Source organism: Numenius arquata, chromosome 5 (genome assembly GCF_964106895.1).
Source record: "Numenius arquata chromosome 5, bNumArq3.hap1.1, whole genome shotgun sequence".
Classification (NCBI taxonomy): Eukaryota; Metazoa; Chordata; class Aves; order Charadriiformes; family Scolopacidae; genus Numenius; species Numenius arquata.
The window spans coordinates 27,369,312-27,391,756 of NC_133580.1; the positions used below are offsets into that span (position 1 = coordinate 27,369,312).

A 22,445-nucleotide genomic window follows, 5' to 3' on the forward strand; every position below is an offset into this window, starting at 1 on the left:
TCAGCCCCCTCCCTCAGAAGGTAGGGCCTCTGCAAGCACACCTCTTGCTGAAGTCCGCCAATTTTCACACAGGATCTCCCTCCCAAGCACAGCCCAACATTGCAGCCACGGAGTGAAATCAAACTAAGATTCCCACCAAAAGAGCATGGAAATTTCCTCACATAATCATGGAAAGTTCCTCACATAATGCTGTTGGTAGTTTGGGAATAGGAGGAACTGACAATAATAAGGAGAAGCTAAGAAGCCAAGTTCCCAGCCCTCACAGGGACTCAACAGCTAAAAATTCTGTGGCAGACACATCCCGAAACCGAGAGAGCGGCAGAAGGAGGGGAGACAGAGCAACATCGCCCCGGCGGAGTCAGCCCCAAGGACCCATAGCCCTCCAACCCGCTTCCAAAATGGCGGCAGCCGCGCGCCGCGTCAGCCGCGCGCCGCCGGGGCGGGGCGGAGGAGCGGGAGAGGCCGCCCCGGGGCAGCGGGGCGCATGCGCGCCGCCCGGCGGCAGGGCAGGGCCGGGGCGCGCGCAAGATGTCGGCGCAGGGGGATTGCGAGTTCCTGGTGAAACGGGCCCGCGAGCTGGTGCCGGGGGACCTGTGGGCGGCCAAGGCCTGGCTCATCACGGCGCGGAGCCTCTACCCCGCCGACTTCAACATACAGGTAAGCGCCACCGGCGTAATGGGAAGGCGCGGCGCGGCGCTCCCCCACAGGGCCTTGCGGCGGGTGTTGACTGACTGACTGACTGACTGACTGACTGGCGTTTCGGCCAATGGGGGTGGAGGGGCGTGGCAGCCGGTTGCCGTGGTGACGGGGACCCGGCAGCGGCGCCGTTTCTTCGGTTACTCATGGCGGCGGCTGCGGCAGGGCCATACCGGGGGGCGTGGGGAAGGGCGGCCAGGCCCAGCACCCGTATTTTGCAGCCGAACACTCTTTTGCAGGCTTTCTTCGTCGTGTTTCACTTCCCTCTGAACGCGCAGGACGGGTGTTGGGAAACACCGGCATGTGGTGGCGGTGCCGCGGGCGCCCGGCCTCTCGCTGTGGTGTCCGGTGGTTAAAAATAAAGCGGCGAGCTTGTAACTGCTCATTGTGTTTCACTGCAATAAAATCCCCTTCTATGCTTTGTGAAAGAGGTGAAAGTATTGGTTTTTTTAATAACTGAGGCGAAGGTCCCTTTCTGCTTCTCGGGTTTGCGCATGATGAAACATTTGGGTTTGCTGTTGCAAGAAAAAAGCCATTTCTAGTAGAGATTTAAAGTGCTTCTCTTGCCTATGGCTTTTGTAATAGCTTGAGGTTTTACATTGCATTTGACTGGGAACAAACCCTGGTCAAAGAACCCTTTGAAGTCTCGCTAAGGTTTTTTGTGTGTGTGTAAAAATAAAGCCAGCCTGTTAATACTAGAGTACTTATCATACAGAAGTTTATTCCTAATTTAATATGTGAATAGTGTAAACTCAGCTCCTAATTTCTACAGCAAATGTTGCAGTCCTTTCATTTTCTGCTATTCAGACTGCTTTGACAAATTGGGACAGTTTTTTAAAGTGGAAGGACTGATCTGATTTGTAAACATATCCAAGAAAGCTAACGTTCTGTTCTTCCTTCTTGCAGTATGAGATGTACACTATCGAGAGGAACGCTGAAAGGACAGCGTCTGCGGGCAGGCTGCTCTACGACATGTAAGCAATCAGAGCTGGAACTCTGCAATTATGCTGGGTGCTCGTTTCCATAAATGTCAGAGTTTCCAAAAATATAGCGTGAGTGTTCTCTGTGTGGATAAATTAAGCAGAAAAGGTCTTACTAATTAAAAATAAACAGTAAAAAGGAAGATTTTATTTTCCACTCGCCCATCTGTGTTCCTTCATAGGAAGGTTTTGTCTTGGAAGCAGCTTATGAGATCACTGTGCATTCCTTGCCTCAACACTTTATTACAGGTTTGTGAATTTTCCAGACCAACCTGCTGTATGGAGGGAGATTAGCGTTATTACATCAGCGTTAAGGAATGACTCGCAGGACAAGCAGACACAATTTTTAAGAGGTAAGGATTCTACTCATTGAATAGGGAGAGTCCTGAACGAATCTAAAGACAAGCCCTCTGGCTTTATATCTGGTGTGGCAAGTAAATGTCAGTCTTTTTAAATTTGCTTGAGGGCAGCAGATTGTTTTGCTCACTTCAGCCTTAGAGACTTCATTCAATGTGTTAGGCTTAGGAAACACAAAGGGCCATGAGAAGCTGATTCCCATTGCTTTGTCTCTGGTATGGGTAGACTAAGTTTGCCAGAACAACAAGCACTTAGAAAAGAGATTGCATAGGGAATGAGTGGAAGGGGACTTAGGAATCATTGTCTCACTGATTGCAGAGAACAATGAATGATCATAAAAATTGGGTGAATTTGTACATATGATGTGAGGGTTATGAAAATGAACAGTGATGAGAAGGGCTTGGCATTCACCACTGGCAACCACAGGCATTTTTGAAGCAGGATTTACAGCTGACAAATTATAATCTGCTGCTTGAGTATGTGCTTCAGAAGCTCTAACGATAAGCAGTGTGTAACTCTGCATACAGGCGGTTCCAGTTAAGGAAACATTTGCTTTTTCATGGGGTATGTTTACTTTTCAGAGAGAATACATAAAACTTACAGGGAGAATATGCTGGTTTCTTTTTAGTGTCTCATTGGAAGTTAAAACTGAAAAAAACTACCTCTTAATAATGAAAGTATTTATTAGTTGTAGAAGTGGAATGTAAGTGAAAAAATAAATGAACATTCTTGAAAAAGCATCTTAAAATGTCAAATATTTTAGTATTAGAATTTTCAGTATTCTACTCTTCAGCAGTCTTACTTGTTAATTCAAGTTTTGTGCACCTGAATGAACACAGATAAATATTCATATGGTCTTCTTTGAAAGAAACAGCCATTTTTTTTTCCAGGCATAGATATTAAAAGCAGAAAAAAGTATAAGGAAATCTCTTTCACTCTGCATGGCAATGTGAAGTTGACCAGTCTTTTACCCTTTGTCAGTCACCTTTACAATTCAGACATAGCAAGATAAACATTTAAATTTATTTTTTTTTAAGGATTATTTGAAACGCTTCCTGGTCGGGTCCAGTGTGAAATGTTACTGAAGGCCACAGAGCAGTGTTTTAACACATTAGAAAGGGCAGAAATGCTACTACTACTTCTGCGACGTTTCCCAGAGACTGTGGTGCAACATGGGGTAAGAGAAGCAAAGCTCATAGTAACTATTCAGGCTATTGGCATTCTGTTTCTTGAGATTTTGCTGAAATGTATTTTCCTTTGCATGGTGAGAGGGTGAGTCTTCTTATTGATGTTTAACTGTGGCTAATAGTTCAGATGGCTGTGTCTTGAGGTTACCACCAGGAAAGAATTGGGCAGAAAACAAATGGAAGCAAATAAAACCATTTTTTATTTTGTAAGTGCAAAGAATATTCCACGCTTTTTGAAAAAGCAGAATAGCACCAAAAAAAAAAAAGTGTAGAGGAGTATTATAGTCTAAGAAAGAATATTGCTTCAGCTTTTTGTCAGTAAACTCTCACTGAGGGCAGAGTGCCTTGAGGTTATGACTAGACTCTAAGGAGTGCGTTTGCTTTAACTTATGAAACTTCAGCTGGAGCTCTTTAAATGATGACCTACTTTATTTAAAGACAGTTTATGGATAGTTTCAGAATATTCTAAAGACTATAAAACCTGTTAGTTCTGAGACTGGCTCACACTAACATGTTCTAGCTCGTACTAGCATCAGGCAGAGTTGCACTACAGCTTAGGTGACAAGCTGCCACTGTAAGGCCTGGTACCTCCATCGCTTTCATCTGTCTATGCACGTCTTTACTGAGACAGTCGCCTGCACGGTTTTTCTCTTAGTCTTGTTTTGCTGTCTCCTGGTGTTGCTTTTCACTTGTTATGAGGCAGGGATAGTTTACTATATATTTAGAGATTGGTGCATGCAGGTGCCGTGTGGTGAATTGCTACTCGTGCATCCACTGAATCATTGTTTAACTCCATTGAACTGCTGTTCAAAAAGTTTCTAAAGCCACTGGTCCAGTGCTTGATTTTCACCTCTGCTTACACAGGTAGGCCTTGGAGAAACATTATTGGACGCTGAAAGTATTGAAGACCAGGAATCCCCAGTGAATTGTTTTAGAAAATTATTTGGTAAGAAACTATTAATGTTTTTGTGTTACTCTACAGCTTTTTAGTATGGCAAGATTTTTAGTCAGAAGAGGTTCAAGCCACATTAGGCCAGGCTGACCTTACGGTACAAATTGATAACTGCAGTCTTTCATGCGAGATTCTTTGTGATCCTTTGTGGTGTATGGTCAGCCAGAGATGGAGGCTTCCATTGCTGATTGAGAAACCATACTTAGGACAAGTAGAACAAAAAACCCCAAAAACCTAAAAGATTTTTTGGTTTGTTTTCTGTTTTAGTTTGTGATGTTCTTCCTCTAATAATTAACAACCCTGATGTTCGACTTCCTGCCAGCTTGTTATATAAATATCTGAATAAAGCAGCAGAATTTTATATTAACTATGTAACTAGATCTACACAGACGGATAGCCAATATCAAGGTAAGAATATTTTTACGAAATTAACCTTTCTTAGAATGTATTTTAGTGTTACTGAAGTGACATCCATAAATGAAGAATGCATTACTTTTATGTAATTTGTCCGGTAGACAAGGATTAATAGTATTTGATGTTTCTTAGTTCTGTGATACCAAAATACTTCATGATGCTTCAACTACTTATTCATGATGCTCATGAGGCTTCAACATATGTACTGAGAGGTATGGGAAAATGTCCAAGATCTCCTTATCCAGCCTATCAGCTCTCTTGTATGAGGAGGCAGAAATGCCTACTGCTCCCTGTTAGCATTCTCAGTAAAGAGTGGTTACCCTGAAAGCTCCAATGTACATTTTTACATATTTCCTTCTTGAAAATAAATCAGTTGGTTTGATTTCCTTATGAACAGAAAAATGTGCTGGTTTTCCTAGGTTCACAAGATTCCTCTGATATTATGTCTCCAAGCAAGCGTAGCTGTCAGAAATATGTAATAGATGGTCTCACAGAGAAATCATCACAGATTACAGATCCTTGGGAGAGGCTATTTAAAATACTGTCTGTGGTGGGAATGAGGTGTGAATGGCAAATGGATAAGGGAAGAAGGTGAGAAATGTATACTTTTTTCGGTATTTCTTCTCAAGGAGAATTTGGCTTTTTAATTCTTAAGGACAGGGGTTGAAGAAGGATTTTAACATGAGGACATTTTGTGTAAATTCAGTGCAGCTTTTCTTTCAAGACTGTACAATGTAAAGCAAAAACGTGGGTCCAGGGAGTCCTTTCAAATTAGTCTCTAAACTAAATATTTGTTAATGAAAGTCATGCATAAGAACTGTAGTACTGTGGGGTATCCTTCCCTAGGTGCCTCAGCAAAGAGGAATATGTTTAGCAAAGTTTCACTGACGTGCATTCCCAGCCTCCACTGACTTGCAGCTGGGGGATTTCCTCAGCCAAAACGTTAAGTTTTTCATATTCATTATGCATTCTTTCCTTTAGTTTTGGAATCTGTGTAACATCCTGAATTCTTTTTGTCTCTCTTCCTCAGAAGTTTTGGTGACATTTTGCATCGAATGAAAGACCTCTGCAGATACATCAGTAACTTCGATAGTGATGCACATGCTAAATACAAGAATCAAGTAGTGTATTCCACGATGTTGGTCTTCTTTAAAAATGCATTCCAGTATGTCAGCAACATCCAGCCATCGCTCTTTCAAGGTTAGTTTCTAATGTTTCAACTTTATGAAGAGTTCTTTGTGATTTCATTGCTAATGTCTGAAAGATCTTTACTCATTAGTCTTCTGAAACTAGCATCTTACAGAGTGACACGGGTCTTTTTAAAAATTCTCCCAAGCCATTAATTTTACCAGCAGAAGGAGTTTGTGACAACTGCTGTAGTGGATGAGACCAAAGATCAATCTCACTTAGCATCATGGTTTCAACCATGGCCAGCAGCAGTTAGTTGTCTAGCAAAGAGAAAAGTAACAGACCAGATGTTACAAGAAACATCTCTAGGGTTGATTCCTACTCTTCCATCAGCATCACGTCTGTTTCCTTTTCTCCTCTGCTTCTTTGAAGCTTGACATTTTCTTGGCTTCCTTCAGTAAAAAGATTATACAGAAAGCTTCCACAAAATAAACGAAGATATTTTTGCATTAGGAACACACAACAAATTTATAATTAATCAAATAAAAACTGAATAGGAAAAGATTTCCTGAAATTCACAAGCTTCCAGCTTGGCTTTCTTTGTACAGTTTAAGCATAATCTTTAAGGTGTGCTTTGCGCATTAATCCTAATTTGTAATTAGTTTGTAAATTGAACGTTTAAAGTGTCAATGTTACCTATGCTTTTTCCTACCCACTCAAATCTGCATTTGGGGCATATCAGGTTGCTTGGAACATCTTGGATTGCTTCTTTAGGCATACACTGGACTTTTCAGGGATGGCCCAGAAGCTGAGGGAAGTTCTTTATCCTCCAGTTTGTTTAGAACTTCTTGAAATAAACGGCATCATAAAGGGGAATTTTCAGCTTTTAATAGTGTGCATTTCCTGCTTGTTCACTCACTGCTAAGGAATTCCTTGAAACAATTGCCACCATAGGTAATTAGTACTTACTAGCACTACAATTATTGATTCATGAAAAATTTACAGTTTTAATTCTGTGTGTTGTGTTCATGAGTTTCACAAATGATCGTTTGAGTAATTAAACACTCAATACAAATGGTGGGTTTTAAAGTTGGGTAATGAATTGAACAATGTCAGTAGATAGCTAAGCTCAGAAGACAAATGACATGGCAACTTGTATGCAAAGAACATGTAGTCACTTTAACAAATACAGAAACTAATTGAGTTTTTTGTTCTGTCCAGAGGAAAGAGGAGTTATGGTGAGGCAGTGAGATACGTTAGCTGTGCATATAGTTTTAGCTGCTGGATTTCGAGTTGAGGAAGAAAGGAAGTAAAGCACTGGTGAAAATGTTCCTTTCTAAGTTGTCCGGTTGAGTATGTTAAAGCTCGTGTTTTCAGACTGAACCACCAAAAAAAGAACATATACTGAAATAGCAGAGTGCAGTCCCTTCGGTGCAGGATTTCTGGTACCCTCTGTCATTTCCTGACATCAGAAAAATATTTCCAAGACATCTTTTACTCATTTCTGCTTTAGCATGAAAGTTCAGTGGTATTCAGTGCCTTTCATGTCCTTTCTATTATTAAGAGTTTTCCTCCCCTCTTTGGAGAGCTCACTGTAGAAATGTAGAATTTCTATGTATTTTGGAAGCATAGTGGTGGGGAAAAAAGCTGTCTCTTTCTTAGTCCAGTAGCTCTGAGCTTTGATCTGTGACTTTCTTCTTGTGTGCATGGATTTGCAAGAAACTTTGTGAGAGAAAACTTTTCAATGCATTTCTCTTACATAATTTATATCTGCTTTGCTGGAGACTTGAGAAATGAATGAGGCAATTCACACCTCTCATAACTTTCAGGCTGCCTGCAGGTTTGGCAGGAGTTCCTATTTGGGCTGATGCTTTTAGGGGTTTATTTATAACACTGTGTTAGAAACCAGTTAAAAACTCTGTAAGCTTAGATTCTAGAGCTTGGTTAGACGGAAAAAGACAACATTGCTCTTTGTGTGGCTGTGTAACTTTCAGTAATGTAAAAAAGGGTTTGCAGCCCAAGACAAGGGTGAGGTTAGGTTTTGTTTTGGTTTAGGTCTGGAGGTTTTGAAATAAAGGCTGTAGTGTGCTTGCCTGCTACTGAGAAGAGAACATTTCTTTGGAAAGCAAATACCTGGTATTCATTCAAATCAGTATGAGTAAAAGAAAAACCCACTCCTTTCTTCTTGGGTGTTAGGCAGCTCTTGAGATTCTAGTAATAAAACTCTTGCAGCATCCCAGCTGTGGTATTTTCATACCTGTTTCTCATGGATGCTATTTTCTACGTTATGACTTGGCTCAGTTTTCAGTTCACACAGGATAGATTCCAACACAGGGCAATACCTGATGGTATTAGAGAGGTGATTTTAGTGTGTTGTAGCCTTTGCGTAGGGAACATTTAATGGTGGTATTTAGTTTGAACCTAGTCAAAGGAGATAACGTCATTTGTTAAGCATGCCAGGTTGGTTGTTTCTTGTAACATTAACTTCTGTTGTAGTGGACTCCTTACATGTCACTTTTGAGTAGGTGGGAAAAGTTTAATATAGGCTCTTTTGTGTCAAGAGGTGAAATGGATTGTCCTTATACTAAGCTCTCAAGTTAGTTCTTTGCAATTATAAATACCTTTCTGCAAATAGAAACAGAAGAAATGCACATACTGAAAATACTTGTCCGCACTACTGTCTTGTCTGGCGGAGATTTCAAAAAGGGAAAACATTAATGGATTTCTCTTTTCCTTTATATTTCTCTTTGAGCTTTGCACGTCTCTATACAACTTGATTGTGCAAAAGGAGAAAATGTTTTTGGAAGGAAAGCTTTGCCAGTAGTGGCCATGCACCGATGTTGTTTGAGATTAAGAAGTGTTTATATTTATTTTATATCTAAGGAAACTTAAGCACTGAGGTCTGAAATAACAGGTACCAGATCCCACCAGATGTTCTGTGACACCAGTTGAAGTAGAAATTACGTCTTCTGTGCTTCCAAATTACGCTTCTCTAGAGGCTTTGGGGAGTGATAATTGGCTCTTTCAGTCGTAAGATTTAATTCTGTAGACTGAAGTCGGTGGGGGAAGAGCTTACGCTGAGTGACCCTACTTGGGAAATCTTGTGATAAAATACACTCTCTTCTTTGAGGTGTCAGTGCCTGTCAGCATATTGCTTTTGTTTCTCGTGAGAATGTTTTGAGAATACTGCTTCACAATGTTTGTGGCTGTTCACTTCAGAGCCATTTATTCTGTTCACCTCTTGAATAGTTATACTTGTATAAAAGCAAATAATGTTTCATGAGAGAACACCTGCTGCCTGAGTATATCTTGTGACTGCTCTGTAGGAAAAGGAGTCAAAGATATTCTGAAGCTCTCAAGCAGACTCTTATGACATCTGGTAAATGTATTCTGACCTTTACTGTAAGACTGCTTTGAGAAAACTGTACCTTAGTTTAAGCTTATGCAACTTCAGTGAATTAATTTTAGATTGTTTTCTCTAGCATTATAATCATTACTTGTGAAGGAAACAAAACTAGCTTGACGTGGGCATGAGACCTTTTGGCTCAGTTTAAAGCAATCTTGACTTAATTTATCTTTAAATCCAGGGCCAAATGCTCCAAACCAAGCCCCGCTGGTTCTTCTTGAGGATGTGACCAACATCTATGGTGATACAGATATTGATCGTAACAAACACATACACAAAAAGAGGAAACTTGCCGAAGGAAGAGAAAAAACAATGGTAACTTTTCTAAACTTTTTTGTTTTTAACAAGAATGGCATAGGTACTGGCATTTAGACAGTAGTGGTTTTGACACAGATGTAATAGACATATTTTTAGAGCTACACTCTAAAACCGTAATTTGCAAACAGATTCTTTTGGCTAAAGCCAGCAAGAATAAAACAATTTTTGTAGCAATTGCTGTAGACACGCGTGCTGATGTGAATACATTAACTTGAAGGAGTTCAGCAGCGACTGCAGAATCTGTTAAAAATGGTAGCTACAGCAGTCAGATGTCCAAATTAATTGGCTTTTTATGACTGAACTGTGAACACATCTATTTCTTTAATAGTAGAAAGCCACTATTTTATAGAATTTGTCCGCTGGTAGAAGTATGGGCTTATACAAGAATTACATTAGCTTTACATTATGCCACTGTAGGCTTAAACTGAGTGATAAAGGATGTGTGTACTTTAACAGATAATCTGGGTGAAGCTCATTGGTGGTGTGCCACGTTTAACAGAATGAATTCTTTTGGGATACTGTTTATCACGCTATACCACTGAGTTTCTGGGTAGCAAACCAGATATTTAAAAAATTAATTAATTCCAAAATTAATTAAAGCTAAGTGAAAAGTCACTTAAAGGCGCTTAAACTAGGACCTTGGCATCTCTAGTACCGAATTGTTTTCTTGTGTTCAGTGGAACTTCTGTGACTTTAGAGTTCTTTGAAATAAGTACAAATTAAGAAGTGAACCTTTCTGTTTTATACTGACTCTTAAGCAGAGCTCAGATGATGAGGATCCTTCTGGGAAGGCACGAAGTCGCCATATTACAGTAAACAAGGCAGATCTTGCAAACTCTATTGAAGTATTAGAGAGCTTTAAACTGGCAAGAGAGAGCTGGGAGCTGCTCTATTCTCTGGAATCACTCGACAAAGGTAAGGCTAACTGCAGGCACAGTTGCATTTAGGCTTCATTTCTGTTCATAGAAGTCATTGTGAATCCCTAACATTGATTTTACTTAGGGTCCTGGGTATTTTTTGATCAAAGTTCCAATAAGAAGCTTTATGAGCTGTTGCATTTTTAAATATTTTGTTCCTGGATTGTGTTTCATCCGTCATGCATCTTTGCTTATTCACCCCCACTTCTCTTGGAAGCAGCTTTTATTTGAAGGAGCGGTTGGTTCGTGGTGGTGCTGATAATACTGGGTGACGATGTGCTGCTAATGACCGCTTTTGTTCATGCTTAGGATGTGTCTTTACAGTGTCTCACCCTTTCTGATAATATCTGGTGTGATAATCTTGAAAATAAATTTCTCTTCTAAAAAGCAGGCAAATAGTACCACCTAGCTACATTTATCTTTGTTGGACACTGTGAAGAGAAGTATAATCCAAATATGGTTGTATAGGAAGAGAGTATGCTATATTTCAAGGATTTTACGCTCTGTTTTGTTTATTTCATTTTTAAATTCAGCTTTTTTTTTTCTAGATAATTGATTTTCAACCGAAAGCTGTGAAATGCTTCATTTGCTCTTATACTTTTTCTTCTCTAATCACTTACGCAGAGTTCACCAGAATTTGTTTGTCATGGAAGACAGACACCTGGCTTTGGTTAAGAATCTTTCTTACAGACATGATCATCTACCAGGTAAAAAAAAAAATAAAGTAAAAAGTAGTACAAATGACACCACTACATTGCTCTTCCTTCTAGTGAATAGCTCTTCTGATTAGCCAGTTTGCTTTGTCTACTGATTTTATCTTCTAAAGCGTGACCCTTTTGAGGGTGGGATCTTACCATTCTTAGCACAAGCTAGGTATCCTACTTAGGAGATTCCTGTCCCAAAAGCTGTTTGTTGAGCTCATATGGAAAAGACCTCTGTGTTGACATTTTGACCCGTAGATACATATGTATAGCGTTACAGAAGAAAAGTGCATTTTATTTGGCTGTCAGTGCATTTTATTGGAACACAGAGAGAAGAATTTTCAAACAGGAGAAGATTTTAACATGTCTCAGTTAAAACTTACCGTTCTTCTCAGAAATTATTCTGACTGTACTCATTCCAAATACCACCTAGAGAACAAAGCTTGTTCTTTCATATTTTCCCTTTCGAGGTCTTCTGTTTTTGCCTATACTTGCACCTGAACAAGAGCAATTTCAACCTTTATTAGTCTAAATAAAGTAATGGTTAACTCTAGAGCATGATTATTTGTTTCAGTTATAAGTGCAATTTTGTAAACAGGCTTTTTAAAACGGAATTCTGTTTGTCTTCTCACTGCCTTGCCACTTCTGTGCACAGCACATCACTAAAGAGTGTTCTGCTAGATTAAAACTTTGAAGCCCTGTTCCTTGGACACGGCCTGTCTTGAAAGTTTTCTGTAAGGCAATTTTTATTTCTGTCTTTCTACCCAGTGTATACAAAGGCCCTAACGCTATCTTTTTATATCTTTTTTTTTTTTTTTAAAGGGGCAGTACAAAAAAGCAATTAGCAGCCTACATCACTTGGCAGCTCTTCAGGGCTCTCATTCTCCACAGCAAATTACAGGACAAGGATCACTAGAAAATCAGAGAGCGCTAATCCAGTTAGCAACTTGCCACTTTGCCCTTGGAGAATATCGGGTACGTACAGCATTCCACACACTGGTCTTTCATCATCTGCTCTGTGATTCCCGTTTGTCTTCTTCCTTTGAATTTTCCTGGTAGCCTGCTTTCAACAGGGTATCAAACATAACCCAGAGTCTACTGGAAAATCCATACTTCACAGAGAGAAGAATTGCACTACCTGGCACGTTATCTGACTGCCCACTAGCATCTCGCTTAAAGAGTGTATTTGGTAGTTACGATTCGGGAGTTTAGTTACGATTTTCCTTAGCTACAAGTGTTTGAATTGTCTGTAAATGTAACCTTAAATTTTAATTCTGTAACTTTACTGAAAAAGTTTTGAGAGAAAATTCTTAGATATAGGCTTCACATGGCAGGGGAAACAAGAAGGTTTATAGAGAACAAACTTCTGTGATCATCTTAGAAAAGAATTAGTTATCAACTGATAGTATAAGAGACCCCAGAACAATATTGTCTGGCCTGACCTCTGAACTTGCGTTACCTTTGCAATACATATTTTGTGGTTTTAATATTACAGGAGTGCATGGTGTTCTGAGGTCACTCAGTGTCAGCACTAATAATAAAGGCTGGGTCTCTTAGGCTCTAACATCATTCCAGTACTACTGGACGAGTCTTTTTGTCCCTTCCAGTTGAATACTTTTTCATTGGAAATGTGGTAATAATACCCCCACATTCCTCTTCCTGTCTCTATGAAATAGCATTAAAAATTCATCGCATTTCTGTCATGCTGTCAGATTGCCATTTTCCTTTCCATTTTTACCCTGGACAGAACAAGCTTTTAAAAACTATTCTAAGAATTCATTTGAAAACTTAATCCTTCAAAATAAAATAGTTTTTGATTGCAATTGTATTGATTTTACACTCTTGAAATGAAGAATGCCGATGCATATTTTTTCACAATTAAAGTGACTTAGGCAGGCTCTCAGAGATTGTTTAATGAATGCTATGTCTTTTTGCTCTTGCTCAGCCAAACTAAGTTATGCATTAAGTCCGCTTAAGTTCTAGCAGAGAATTTTGTGATTTTTTTTTTTTTTTTTCTCCTTTCATGGTGTCTGAAATTATTAATCATTATTAACATACCAGAATTTTAAGAACTTTAATTTAGACTTAGCGCTGTCATGTCTCTCTCCTCCTTTTTACAGCAAACATGCGAAAAAGTGCTTGACCTCATGTGCTGTATTTTACTTCCAATACAAGAAGGAGGTAAAGTACAAGAGGAGCAACCTAAAGTAAAGTCTAAATTCAGGAAAGGTATGGAGTTGCTACTACCCTAAATTCAGTGTCAGCTCAATTTTAGTTCATGTGTTTCGGTTAAGTATATAATTCTTCTCTCTCTGTATTATGAAAAGGGAGGAAGTTCTCTATCCCCTCTTGTTTTTTGTGAGTGGTTTTCCTGCTGATACCTATTAAAGTATACTGGTGACAAAGTCCTACCACGGGAAAAGAGAAACAAAGAAAAATTTTTAAAATTAGTAACTTCACGTTCTGAATCGCTCATGATTTACCTTCAAAGTTTTCCTCCTTACCTGAGATTTGGCAATTGTAGATTTGTTTTGCTCCGTTCTAATTTCTTTCAAACTTAGATAATCATGAGATCCCTAAAGAAGTGTATGATAAACTGTTCTGTTGCAGGGTCTGATTTGAAGCTTTGGCCATGTACCAGTAGAGCTATCATGCCTTACTGCCTTCATCTATTGTTAGCTTGTTTCAAGGTAAGCTGTAGTTAAGGCTTCAGATCCCTTCATGTCTATAAGGCCTAGTTTATGTATCTGGGGTCCCAAAACTGCATGGCCTTATCCCAGTGGTGCTCAGGTGCTTCTCACCTCAATGGGTTTGTGGAGGGTCTTTTTCTTGGGGGTTGGCAGTGTTGATGGAGGGGGGTTGGCAGTGTTGATGGAGGGGGGTTGGCAGTGTTGATGGAGGGGGGTTTGTTCTCTCTCTTCTATTCATTTTAGTTTTGGGCAGAGGAGATAGAATTAATCTCAACATATTTTTGTCTGTATTCAGACTTTGTAGGTCAGTGGAGAGAACTTGGTATTCTGGCTGGAAATTTCCAACCTCTTTAAAATGTATATATTAGGGCAGAATGAAATACACTCCTAAAGAACTTCTTTTATATTTGCCATATATTTATAAAAGCAACATGTGTTCCGTGATTGTCTTAATGTCAGTTTTTTCTCTGAAGCTCAGAGCTTTCACAGACAGCAGAGATGATATGGCGCTGGGCCACGTAGTTGTTCTGCTTCAGCATGAATGGCCAAGGGGTGAGAACTTGTTCCTGAAAGCCATCAACAAAATCTGCCAACAAGGAAACTTCCAGTATGAGAATTTTTTCAACTATGTCACAAGTATCCTTTCTGTAACCAATAATGTCTTTCACATCCAAAACTATGTGCTGGGGTGTTGAGAAAGCTGTTAGATAGTTACAGCAGCAGCTCTTCTTTGTGAATCGTATTTTGTATTTATTTCCATACTATGCAAGGTTCATGTAATAGGTGGCAGGGCACAGCGCATTATAAATATGGCTCCTGTCGGCTGTTCTGGCATTTGAGATTACCCTTAAGTGCACTGCAATTGCACTTGTATTCAGCAGCAGCTTAGGCTGCTCGTGCAAGTGATGGCAGTCTTCTCAGTAAGATATATATAGGGTATTATACTACAAGGTTGTTAACAAAAACAATAAATTGGCACCTGTGCTTCAAAGAGTTGAAGGATTTTGGCTATTGTTTATGAAATGCTTTGTGTGGGTGAGGTTTTTGGGTTGAGTAAGATAATGAGATATGTCAAAGTTCATACAAAGCATGCCTGATTTCTTTATTCAGATATCTGGCTACGCTTTCATCGGCATACACATGCATGTTTAACCTAAATGGTCATCCAGCCAGGTTCCACAGGAAGCAAGGGGTCTAACTCCAATCTGAGACAAATAAAAAAGCTCTGATATTAAAGGAAGGAAGGAAAAAGAAGAAAAAAGAAGAAGAAAAGTTAAATAAGGGACCAAAGTAGAAATTAAAAAGGGTGGTACGTGCCACTGTGGTGGCATTTCCTTCAGTCCCAGCCTCAGTATGCACTGCTTTGATAACCTGCAACGTAGAAAAAAGTAAGTAAAAACAACTAGGGAATTTGTTTGGAGAAAATGAGCTTTCTTTACCCCTGTCTGACTGTACATAGGAAGAAATGAAGAGAAAAGAAATTGGCTGATGTGTGTATTTTGCCTTTGACTTTAAAAAGCCATTTCTCGTGCATTTTTTGAGGATTAGGAATATGTGCTGTGATCTTTATCACTTTTAAGAATTAGATACTTCAATAGCTGTTCATTTTAACTGGCCTTTCAGCAATATGGCTTCAGATGCAAGCGATAAGAAATGTTCTCTATCACTTTTTCCCTACTCAAATCTTTAACGTTTTCTTCAGATATTGATATGTTGGAGGAATTTGCTTATTTAAGAACACAGGAAGGAGGGAAGATTCATCTGGAACTGCTGCCAAATCAAGCAATGTTGATCAAGTAAGGATAAAAAAGCATTTATTGTTTCCTTTGGAAAAAAAAAAGGGGGTGGGGGATGTATATTGTGGTTGTCTTTGCTTTTAGGTAATCTTCTGGATAGTAAGTTTGTCCTGTCTTAGAGTTTAAATCTAAGGAGCTGGCTATGGAGTTCAAACAAGGCTGTGAGTTTCTTTTTCTCACTCTCCTGCCGATCTGTGAATTCTCCTTCTTTTAAGCAGGACTCCTACTTTTACAGAACTTCAAGTGTTGCGTTTGCTTTAGAATGATTTGTATTAAAGTGATTACAGTATTGCTCTTTCAACCAGACACTTGCACTTTGTGGGAATTCTTTAAATAATTAGGCATTAGTGCAAGGTGTTAATTTTGCTGAACAGTGATGCTGAACAGAAAGCACTATTTGTTGTAAACAAAGTTATGAAAGACCGCTGAATGATGAAAAACTTAGCTATAAAATATAAATTAAATTACACTCCAGGTAAACTCTAATGAACTTTCTGACAGAACTAGCCGGTCATCTCCTGCTATGTACGGAACAAGCTTATTCTACTTATCTTATTATGAGATGCTGAAGGAAATGAATAATTTGGATTAACTTCCTAGGTGTTCTTAGTTTTGAGACAAGACTGAACAAGTATCTGCTGCAGGGTTTTAGTGGCAGAATGTTTTGGAATATCCTGGTTGTTTATTAGAACTTGTGGTATTTTGCTTTATAAGAGGGGTACTGCTGAAGTTTGTTGGAATTCCAGTTTGTATTCTGGCTATTCACTAACTAACGGGCTCAAGTTTTCAAAAAATGGGAGCATAACATTAGGCAACTGGATCCAAAGTTGGACTAGTAAATAGATTTTCCAGAGTAACCAACAGAAAAATTAGATCCTAGGTGTAATTAAAGAAAAGGAAAAGAAGAAACATGATTATGTGACAGAGAATTTTCTCTTTAAGCTCTAGATTCACACACTCTTACCCTTGCTATATCTCACTGCTTCTAACCAGCTGCATGCAAACAAGAATCAGGGTATGCTGCACTACGAATGACGTTAAGTAATAAGCTTTGTCAGCAAGAGGGTTTAGCGCTGAAGACTACGCCTAGTAACTTCTTAACTGCTGTCTCAAGTTTGTTGTATTTCTCAGGGTGACAGCTTTTATTTTGATTGGTGTGGTAGCTCTTACTGTTCTGATCCCACCAGTCAGGAAGTAGGTAGCGAGCAGTGTTTCCAGCAAGATAGAAATCTCTCTTCGATCTCTTTTTGACCAGTGTTTTGTTTCCTGAATGATGGAAATGCTTGTAGAAGAGATGTCCATTTCTTTGTGCTTACTTGAGCCAAAACGGTCAAATATCCCATCCAGCTGGAAAAGCCGTGTACGGTGTCTTTTATGTGGCTGAGATGTGTAGGACAGGAACCACTTCATCAGAGAGCTGATGGGAGGGAGAGTTCAGGGCGTAGTCCACTAATTGGAGATGATGTCTGCTCCCCTGGTTACCCCAGTTATTTTTTTTTTAGCTGGACTGGCTGTGAGCCTCAGGGGTGGTGTCACCCAACAGCATTGACCTCAGCAGCACTGGTTAGCTCACAGCCTCCCCCAGCTGGGGTTTTAGATAAAGTGTGCCAGAAGAGCCCTGTGTTCCTGGGACAACGGTTGGTAGGCTCAAAATCTGCAGACTGGCTTTCACCTTTCAAAAGAGAAAGAGAGGTGATTAGAGAGGTGATTCTGCCACTTTACTCTGCTCTGGTGAGACCTCACCTGGAGTACTGTGTGCAGGTCTGGAGCCCTCAATATAGAAAGGACATGGACCTGATGGAGCGGGTCCAGAGGAGGGCCACCAAAATGATCAGGGGGCTGGAGCACCTCTCCTATGAGGACAGACTGAAGGAGCTGGGGTTGTTCAGCCTGGAGAAGAGGAGGCTCCGGGGGGACCTCATAGCGGCCTTCCAGTACCTGAGGGGGGCCTACAGGAAGGCTGGGGAGGGTCTGTTTACAAAGGCCTGCAGTGACAGGACGAGGGGCAATGGCTTTAAGCTGGAGAAGAGCAGACTTAGATTGGATATTAGGAAAAAATTCTTTACCATGAGGGTGGTGGAACACTGGAACAGGTTGCCCAGGGAGGTGGTTGAGGCCCCTTCCCTTGAGATATTCAAGGTGAAGCTCGACGAGGCCCTGGGCAACCTGGTCTAGTTGGGGGTGTCCCTGCTGACTGCGGGGAGGTCAGACTAGATGACCTTTGGAGGTCCCTTCCAGCCTGGACCAATCTATGAATCTATGAAAACTGTCACCAGCTCTGGTTGTATGAGCTGCTGCACCATCCTCCCAATAATTAGCAGAGGCAGCTCAGGAAGACTGATTTTGCCACAGCGGCCCAAAGACAGAGCAGTTGCCCCTTTGCCTGATCTTTCCCCAGCGTAAATGTACGTAGCAATCCTGTGTCTTAATTGATGGGAAGTGTATTACAGATATTATATGGTTTTTTATAAGGACAGCTTTTTGTTTCGTGACTTATAGGATATTTTATCCCCAGGTGAATTCCACATTCTTCCTCCAGTACTTTTCCTCTGTACCTTGTACTTAATAGGAAATTACATTAATTTTTTCTGAACCCAGGAAAGCAAAATGCAGTGTGGTTTTCATAAAGCTGAAGTAAGATCTTGGTAGCCTGTTGGCTTGCAATCAGGTCCTGCAAAAAATATATATATACAGCTTGTAAGCTTTGCCATTGCTTGTATCCGTTGTGGGAATATGAAGGTCCACGGTTTTGGTTTTCACTGGTGATACGGCCAGCTCATTCCATTTGCGGTGTCAACAAGACTTCTATGATGAGCTCTGAATTCAGCCACTACGTGCTTTTGAACTCCATTCCAGACAAGCCACACTTCAGTGTTTTACCGATTATACGTGTCAATAGTGACAGTGTTAGCTAGGAAGGTTAAAGAGGATAAGCACAACATGTAAGAAATGACTGATTAATGTTGCACTCCTCTTAAATCTTACTCTAATTAGTCTAATCTTAGCCTACCAAACTGCGTGAACTTGATATGAAAGCTGTTGAGTGTTCTGCCTCTACTCACATCCCCATCATATCTCCCCTCGGGGACAGGGAAGGAGAAACACAGTTGGTTTGAAGTGAAACGAAGTACCTTGGAAGTGTAATTTTTATTCTGATTGCTCACTTGGGTATGTTTAGTTCCAACTGCAGGTCTTGCAAACGGTAGTGAAGACACAGTTGCACAGAATCCCTTTTGCAAACATCTGCCACCCTGGAACCAATAACATCTTGCTGTTCCTTTTTTTTTTTTTTTTCTGTTCCCTGTGTCCGTTTTGCAAGTACTGGACCTGGTCATGCCAAGAACTCTTGAAAAATTATCTCATTTGATTGAATAATTCTTGTGAATATATTATTTCAGGTTATTGTAGCTGTATTGTAGAGTGTTTCTGTACTACTAAAATGTCCCGTCTTTATTTGACTTTTTTAAGCATAGCTCTCCATCCATATTAATTAATAAATTATAGATACTAACCAAAATGCCCACCTGCGAGATCTGAAGGCAGGCACCTAACTCAGTATTACAGGCATGTAAGCGCGAGTCTTGCTTCTCTGCTCCCTTCTTGGCATCTGTGGGGTGAACGCTGCACTGGGTTCTTGGGTGCCTAGTAAGATTTAGATGACGTTTTGAGAGACTTAGGTTAAGAAACTAGACCTGTTCTCTAGATACCAAATTGCTCATTTCTCCTTAGGTGGGGCATTGGATTTGCTGTAGGCTGGACGTGTGAGGTTATTATCTTGTGTTCACAGGTAGCAAACAGAGATAAGGACTTAACTTCACAGAGAAGACAAATTGTCTTTCAGCTGAGACACCTTTGGGTGGCTGGTTGACGTGGTACTGGTCAAAAATGGGAGGTTGCTCTGAGTGGGCATTTGTGCTCCGATGTGCCATCCTCCGACAGCCGTTTTTTGTGTGCAGTTTGAATTTGATGAAAAGATACTTAGGCAACCTGTAACGAACACTGTCATGTACTCAACTTGGCCGATACCCGCTGTGCATGCACTTGGCTTGGGCTCAGCAGCAAATCCCTTAACTCCAACTTGTGGGCTCTTCCAGTTTGCTGACACGCTCCGGCTGGCTCTGCAGGGAAGCCATGGTATCTGCAGTGCTCCTCTGATTAAATCTTTTCTGATTGACACCGCTTCCCGGGAAGAGCTACGACAGTTCATCATAGTACAACTGGATATTGGTTTTGCACCTACCGCTGTCCTTTCTCCTGGTGTAACTGTCCAAAAATATGTGTATATATTTAGACCACAGTTGCAGAACAGCCTTGCAATGAAATCTGGGGATATTTGCATGTTTGATGCTCTTAGGGTCCTGCACCCCTTCGGCTGCTCAGTGGTCATACTGCTACGTGGTCTCACCCTACTTCTTTGTTGCTCCTTTTTCTGGAGAGTTGTTTTGCACCAGAGGGGGAGTTGGTGTGTGGGTGTTTGAATGCTGCTATTTGCTGTTTTTTAAAGGACTTCTAGCCCTCCCATGGGGTTACTGCAGCAGGAATTCATACCTGTGCTACAGCCCAGCATACAGACTGCTGACAGGTACCAAGTGGAAAAACCCCGCTCATAGTGTGCTGTGTTTTGTCAACATGTTTTACTGCCCATGGTTTTCAGCAATTTGTTACTCAGTATTTATCTTTTTTTTTTTTTTTTTTCTCCATTTGTGCCTACATTGCCTGGCAAACCATGTTGTTCTATTGTAACATCTCTTTTTCTTTTTCCCATAAGTTGCCAGTATCTGTGTCCTTTCAATTTAATAATCACTGTTGAAGTTAAACAAAAATGTAGAAATCCCCCCGAATGACACCGATGTTCAGTCATGTATTAGGAAGAGTATAACCCTTTCTTTTCGAGATACTGGTTACTGGATCCGTTTGTAGCTACTTTTCTTCATTTAAGTTGTTCTGAATTGTTTTCTGTTTTCCAGCTGTTACATGACACACATCTTCAGAAGTGCTGCTGGCTTGCTCAGTAGCTGTAGGTTGTATATTCTCCTTTAGGTTGTAACTGACCGTAGCACTCGGCTGCCAGCAATGTTTAAGACAGTAAAGATGGAAAACGGGTCTTATCCCATAACCTCTGAATATGCTGGAGTATTTTCGGTACAGTTTTGCTTCGCTCAGCCTAGCCTATCGATGAATGGCCCAGTAGTCTCCAGGCTAGTCTCTTCTTTGCCTTTTCCACCTGTTACAGAGGTCTCTGCTTTTTTTGGCAAAGGAGTCTCTTCTCAAATGCTGGACTTGCTAATTTAAGTGAAGCTGGGCTGGTGGTGTTGGTGAGGGTAATTCCCAGCCTTTTCCCTTTATCGTTTCCCGCATCCCTGGATTGGCACGGATACCCTCACCCTTTATTTTTTATTTCCTTTCTGTCTTTCAGTGTGCTGGCTTGGTTTGGTCCAGCTCTTACCTTCTTACCCGTGACTCAGGACTTGTCTCAATATTAGCATTATGCTTTTCTCTCTAATTTAATTTAGGATGCTCCTTTAGTAGCGCTAGGGCTCTCATTTCAGGGCCTATCTTTTGCTTCCCTTCCCAAGTAGGGCTTGCAAGTAAATGTTTACAAAGTCTTGTGATCTTACCTACCCGGTTCTGGAGCAGTGCAAGTAAAGTGTAGTGCTTTGGTGCTGCAGAACGTTGTTTTAAGGACAAGATTTAAGTATCGAGTGCTACAGGCCAGCATGAGGACAAAGAACCGTTCATAAGAACAGCCTTCAACAGGGCAGTATCCCAAGAGTTTCCCCAGCCAGCATTGCTGTATCTTGCTCACTTGCTGAACCTTTGTTGTGTCTGAAAACAAGTCCTTAACTTCTGCTCAGAGTAAATGTGATCCCTGCCTGGTGTCTGGTGTCTCCATGAGAGCTGGCTTCTAGTGACACACACTCACAGCCTGGCTTGATTTGGGCTTTGCCTTGGCCTCTGAAATGTTCACCGCTCCTTTCGTTAGTCAAAAGAGTTATCGGTGCCCACAAGATTATATAGCTCCTTCCTGCACTTTCTTACTGGCACAAGATGCCCTCTGCTCTTTATGGTGGCAGCCATCTGTCCCCTTCCTCCGGGGAAAGCAGGTTCATCTTTTCATTCTTCTTTCAACCCCAGCCATTTACAGAAGTGATTACAAGGAGGAGGTGGCCTGGGCAGCAAAGGTAGAGAGAAAAAAAATTCCTATCCCCAAGCAAGGAGATAACCCTCTGTACGTGCTGGGTTAAGAGGATGGATTTTCCTGTTAGCCAGAATAGCAACATTTTTTTACCCCCAGCCAGTCCTAATCCAAGCAGTGAGAGCATAGACTCTTACGGAACTTCTAACTGTTGAAAGACTTGTAAGCTACTAAACACATGATTTTTAAAAAACAGCATAGCAAGGACTATTTGGGTCTCCTTATATAAACTCGGGTATGAAGAGTACCTTTTAAATTACTATAGTGCACCAAATAAGTTTGGTTTTTTTTTCTGTCTCTCTTTCCTTCATGGCTTAAGGCATCACACAGTTACCCGGGGTATAACTAAAGGAGTGAAAGAAGATTTCCGCCTGGCCATGGAGCGCCAGGTCTCGCGCTGTGGGGAAAATCTCATGGTGGTCTTGCATAGATTCTGCATTAACGAGAAAATACTGCTGCTTCAGACACTCGCTTGAATGGACTGGATCATGACGCAGTGTCTCTTAACGGAGAGAGGAGAAGGCTCTTAATTGTATGAGCACCAGCGTGACAGTGGAAAAATCACTTGTTGAGTGAGTCAAAGAAGGTACCTATGAGTTACAGATTCTGCAATACACAAACACTACTCAGTGTTTGTTCACCGCTTAGTTTTCTTATGTGGGTAGATCAAACTTTATAAATAAATCTTTGTTTAAGAAGTCTCCTGT

The 22,445-nt window shown here is 40.7% G+C and overlaps 1 protein-coding gene across 4 annotated transcripts; it reads left to right on the top strand.

Moving 5' to 3' along the window:
- The first annotated feature begins 492 nt into the window (after window positions 1-492).
- Window positions 493-22,445, top strand: INTS10 (integrator complex subunit 10). Of its 4 annotated transcripts, none has more exons than XM_074147292.1 (18): window positions 493-657; window positions 1,603-1,670; window positions 1,926-2,029; window positions 3,071-3,210; window positions 4,085-4,166; window positions 4,440-4,580; window positions 5,006-5,177; window positions 5,617-5,786; window positions 9,302-9,435; window positions 10,200-10,353; window positions 10,980-11,062; window positions 11,879-12,031; window positions 13,177-13,285; window positions 13,667-13,746; window positions 14,220-14,382; window positions 15,449-15,542; window positions 20,047-20,124; window positions 22,058-22,431. In XM_074147292.1, exons 1-18 carry the CDS (start codon window positions 529-531, stop codon window positions 22,212-22,214), a joined length of 2,211 nt encoding a protein of 736 aa, XP_074003393.1. In that variant the 5' UTR covers window positions 493-528; the 3' UTR covers window positions 22,215-22,431. The 4 variants fall into 4 exon arrangements, with proteins under 4 accessions (XP_074003393.1, XP_074003396.1, XP_074003392.1 ...); XM_074147291.1 differs by having other exon boundaries at window positions 529-657; window positions 10,197-10,353; window positions 22,058-22,214; XM_074147295.1 differs by lacking the exon at window positions 20,047-20,124 and having other exon boundaries at window positions 497-657; window positions 22,058-22,445.

Excerpts from the sequence above, each read along its gene's own strand:
- INTS10 (XM_074147291.1), top strand. The coding sequence starts at position 529 with ATGTCGGCGCAGGGGGATTGCGAGTTCCTGGTGAAACGGGCCCGCGAG. Across the intron at positions 5,178-5,616 it reads CAAATGGATAAGGGAAGAAG|AAGTTTTGGTGACATTTTGC; the intron begins GTGAGAAATGTA and ends TCTCTTCCTCAG. Across the intron at positions 14,383-15,448 it reads TTTTTTCAACTATGTCACAA|ATATTGATATGTTGGAGGAA; the intron begins GTATCCTTTCTG and ends CGTTTTCTTCAG.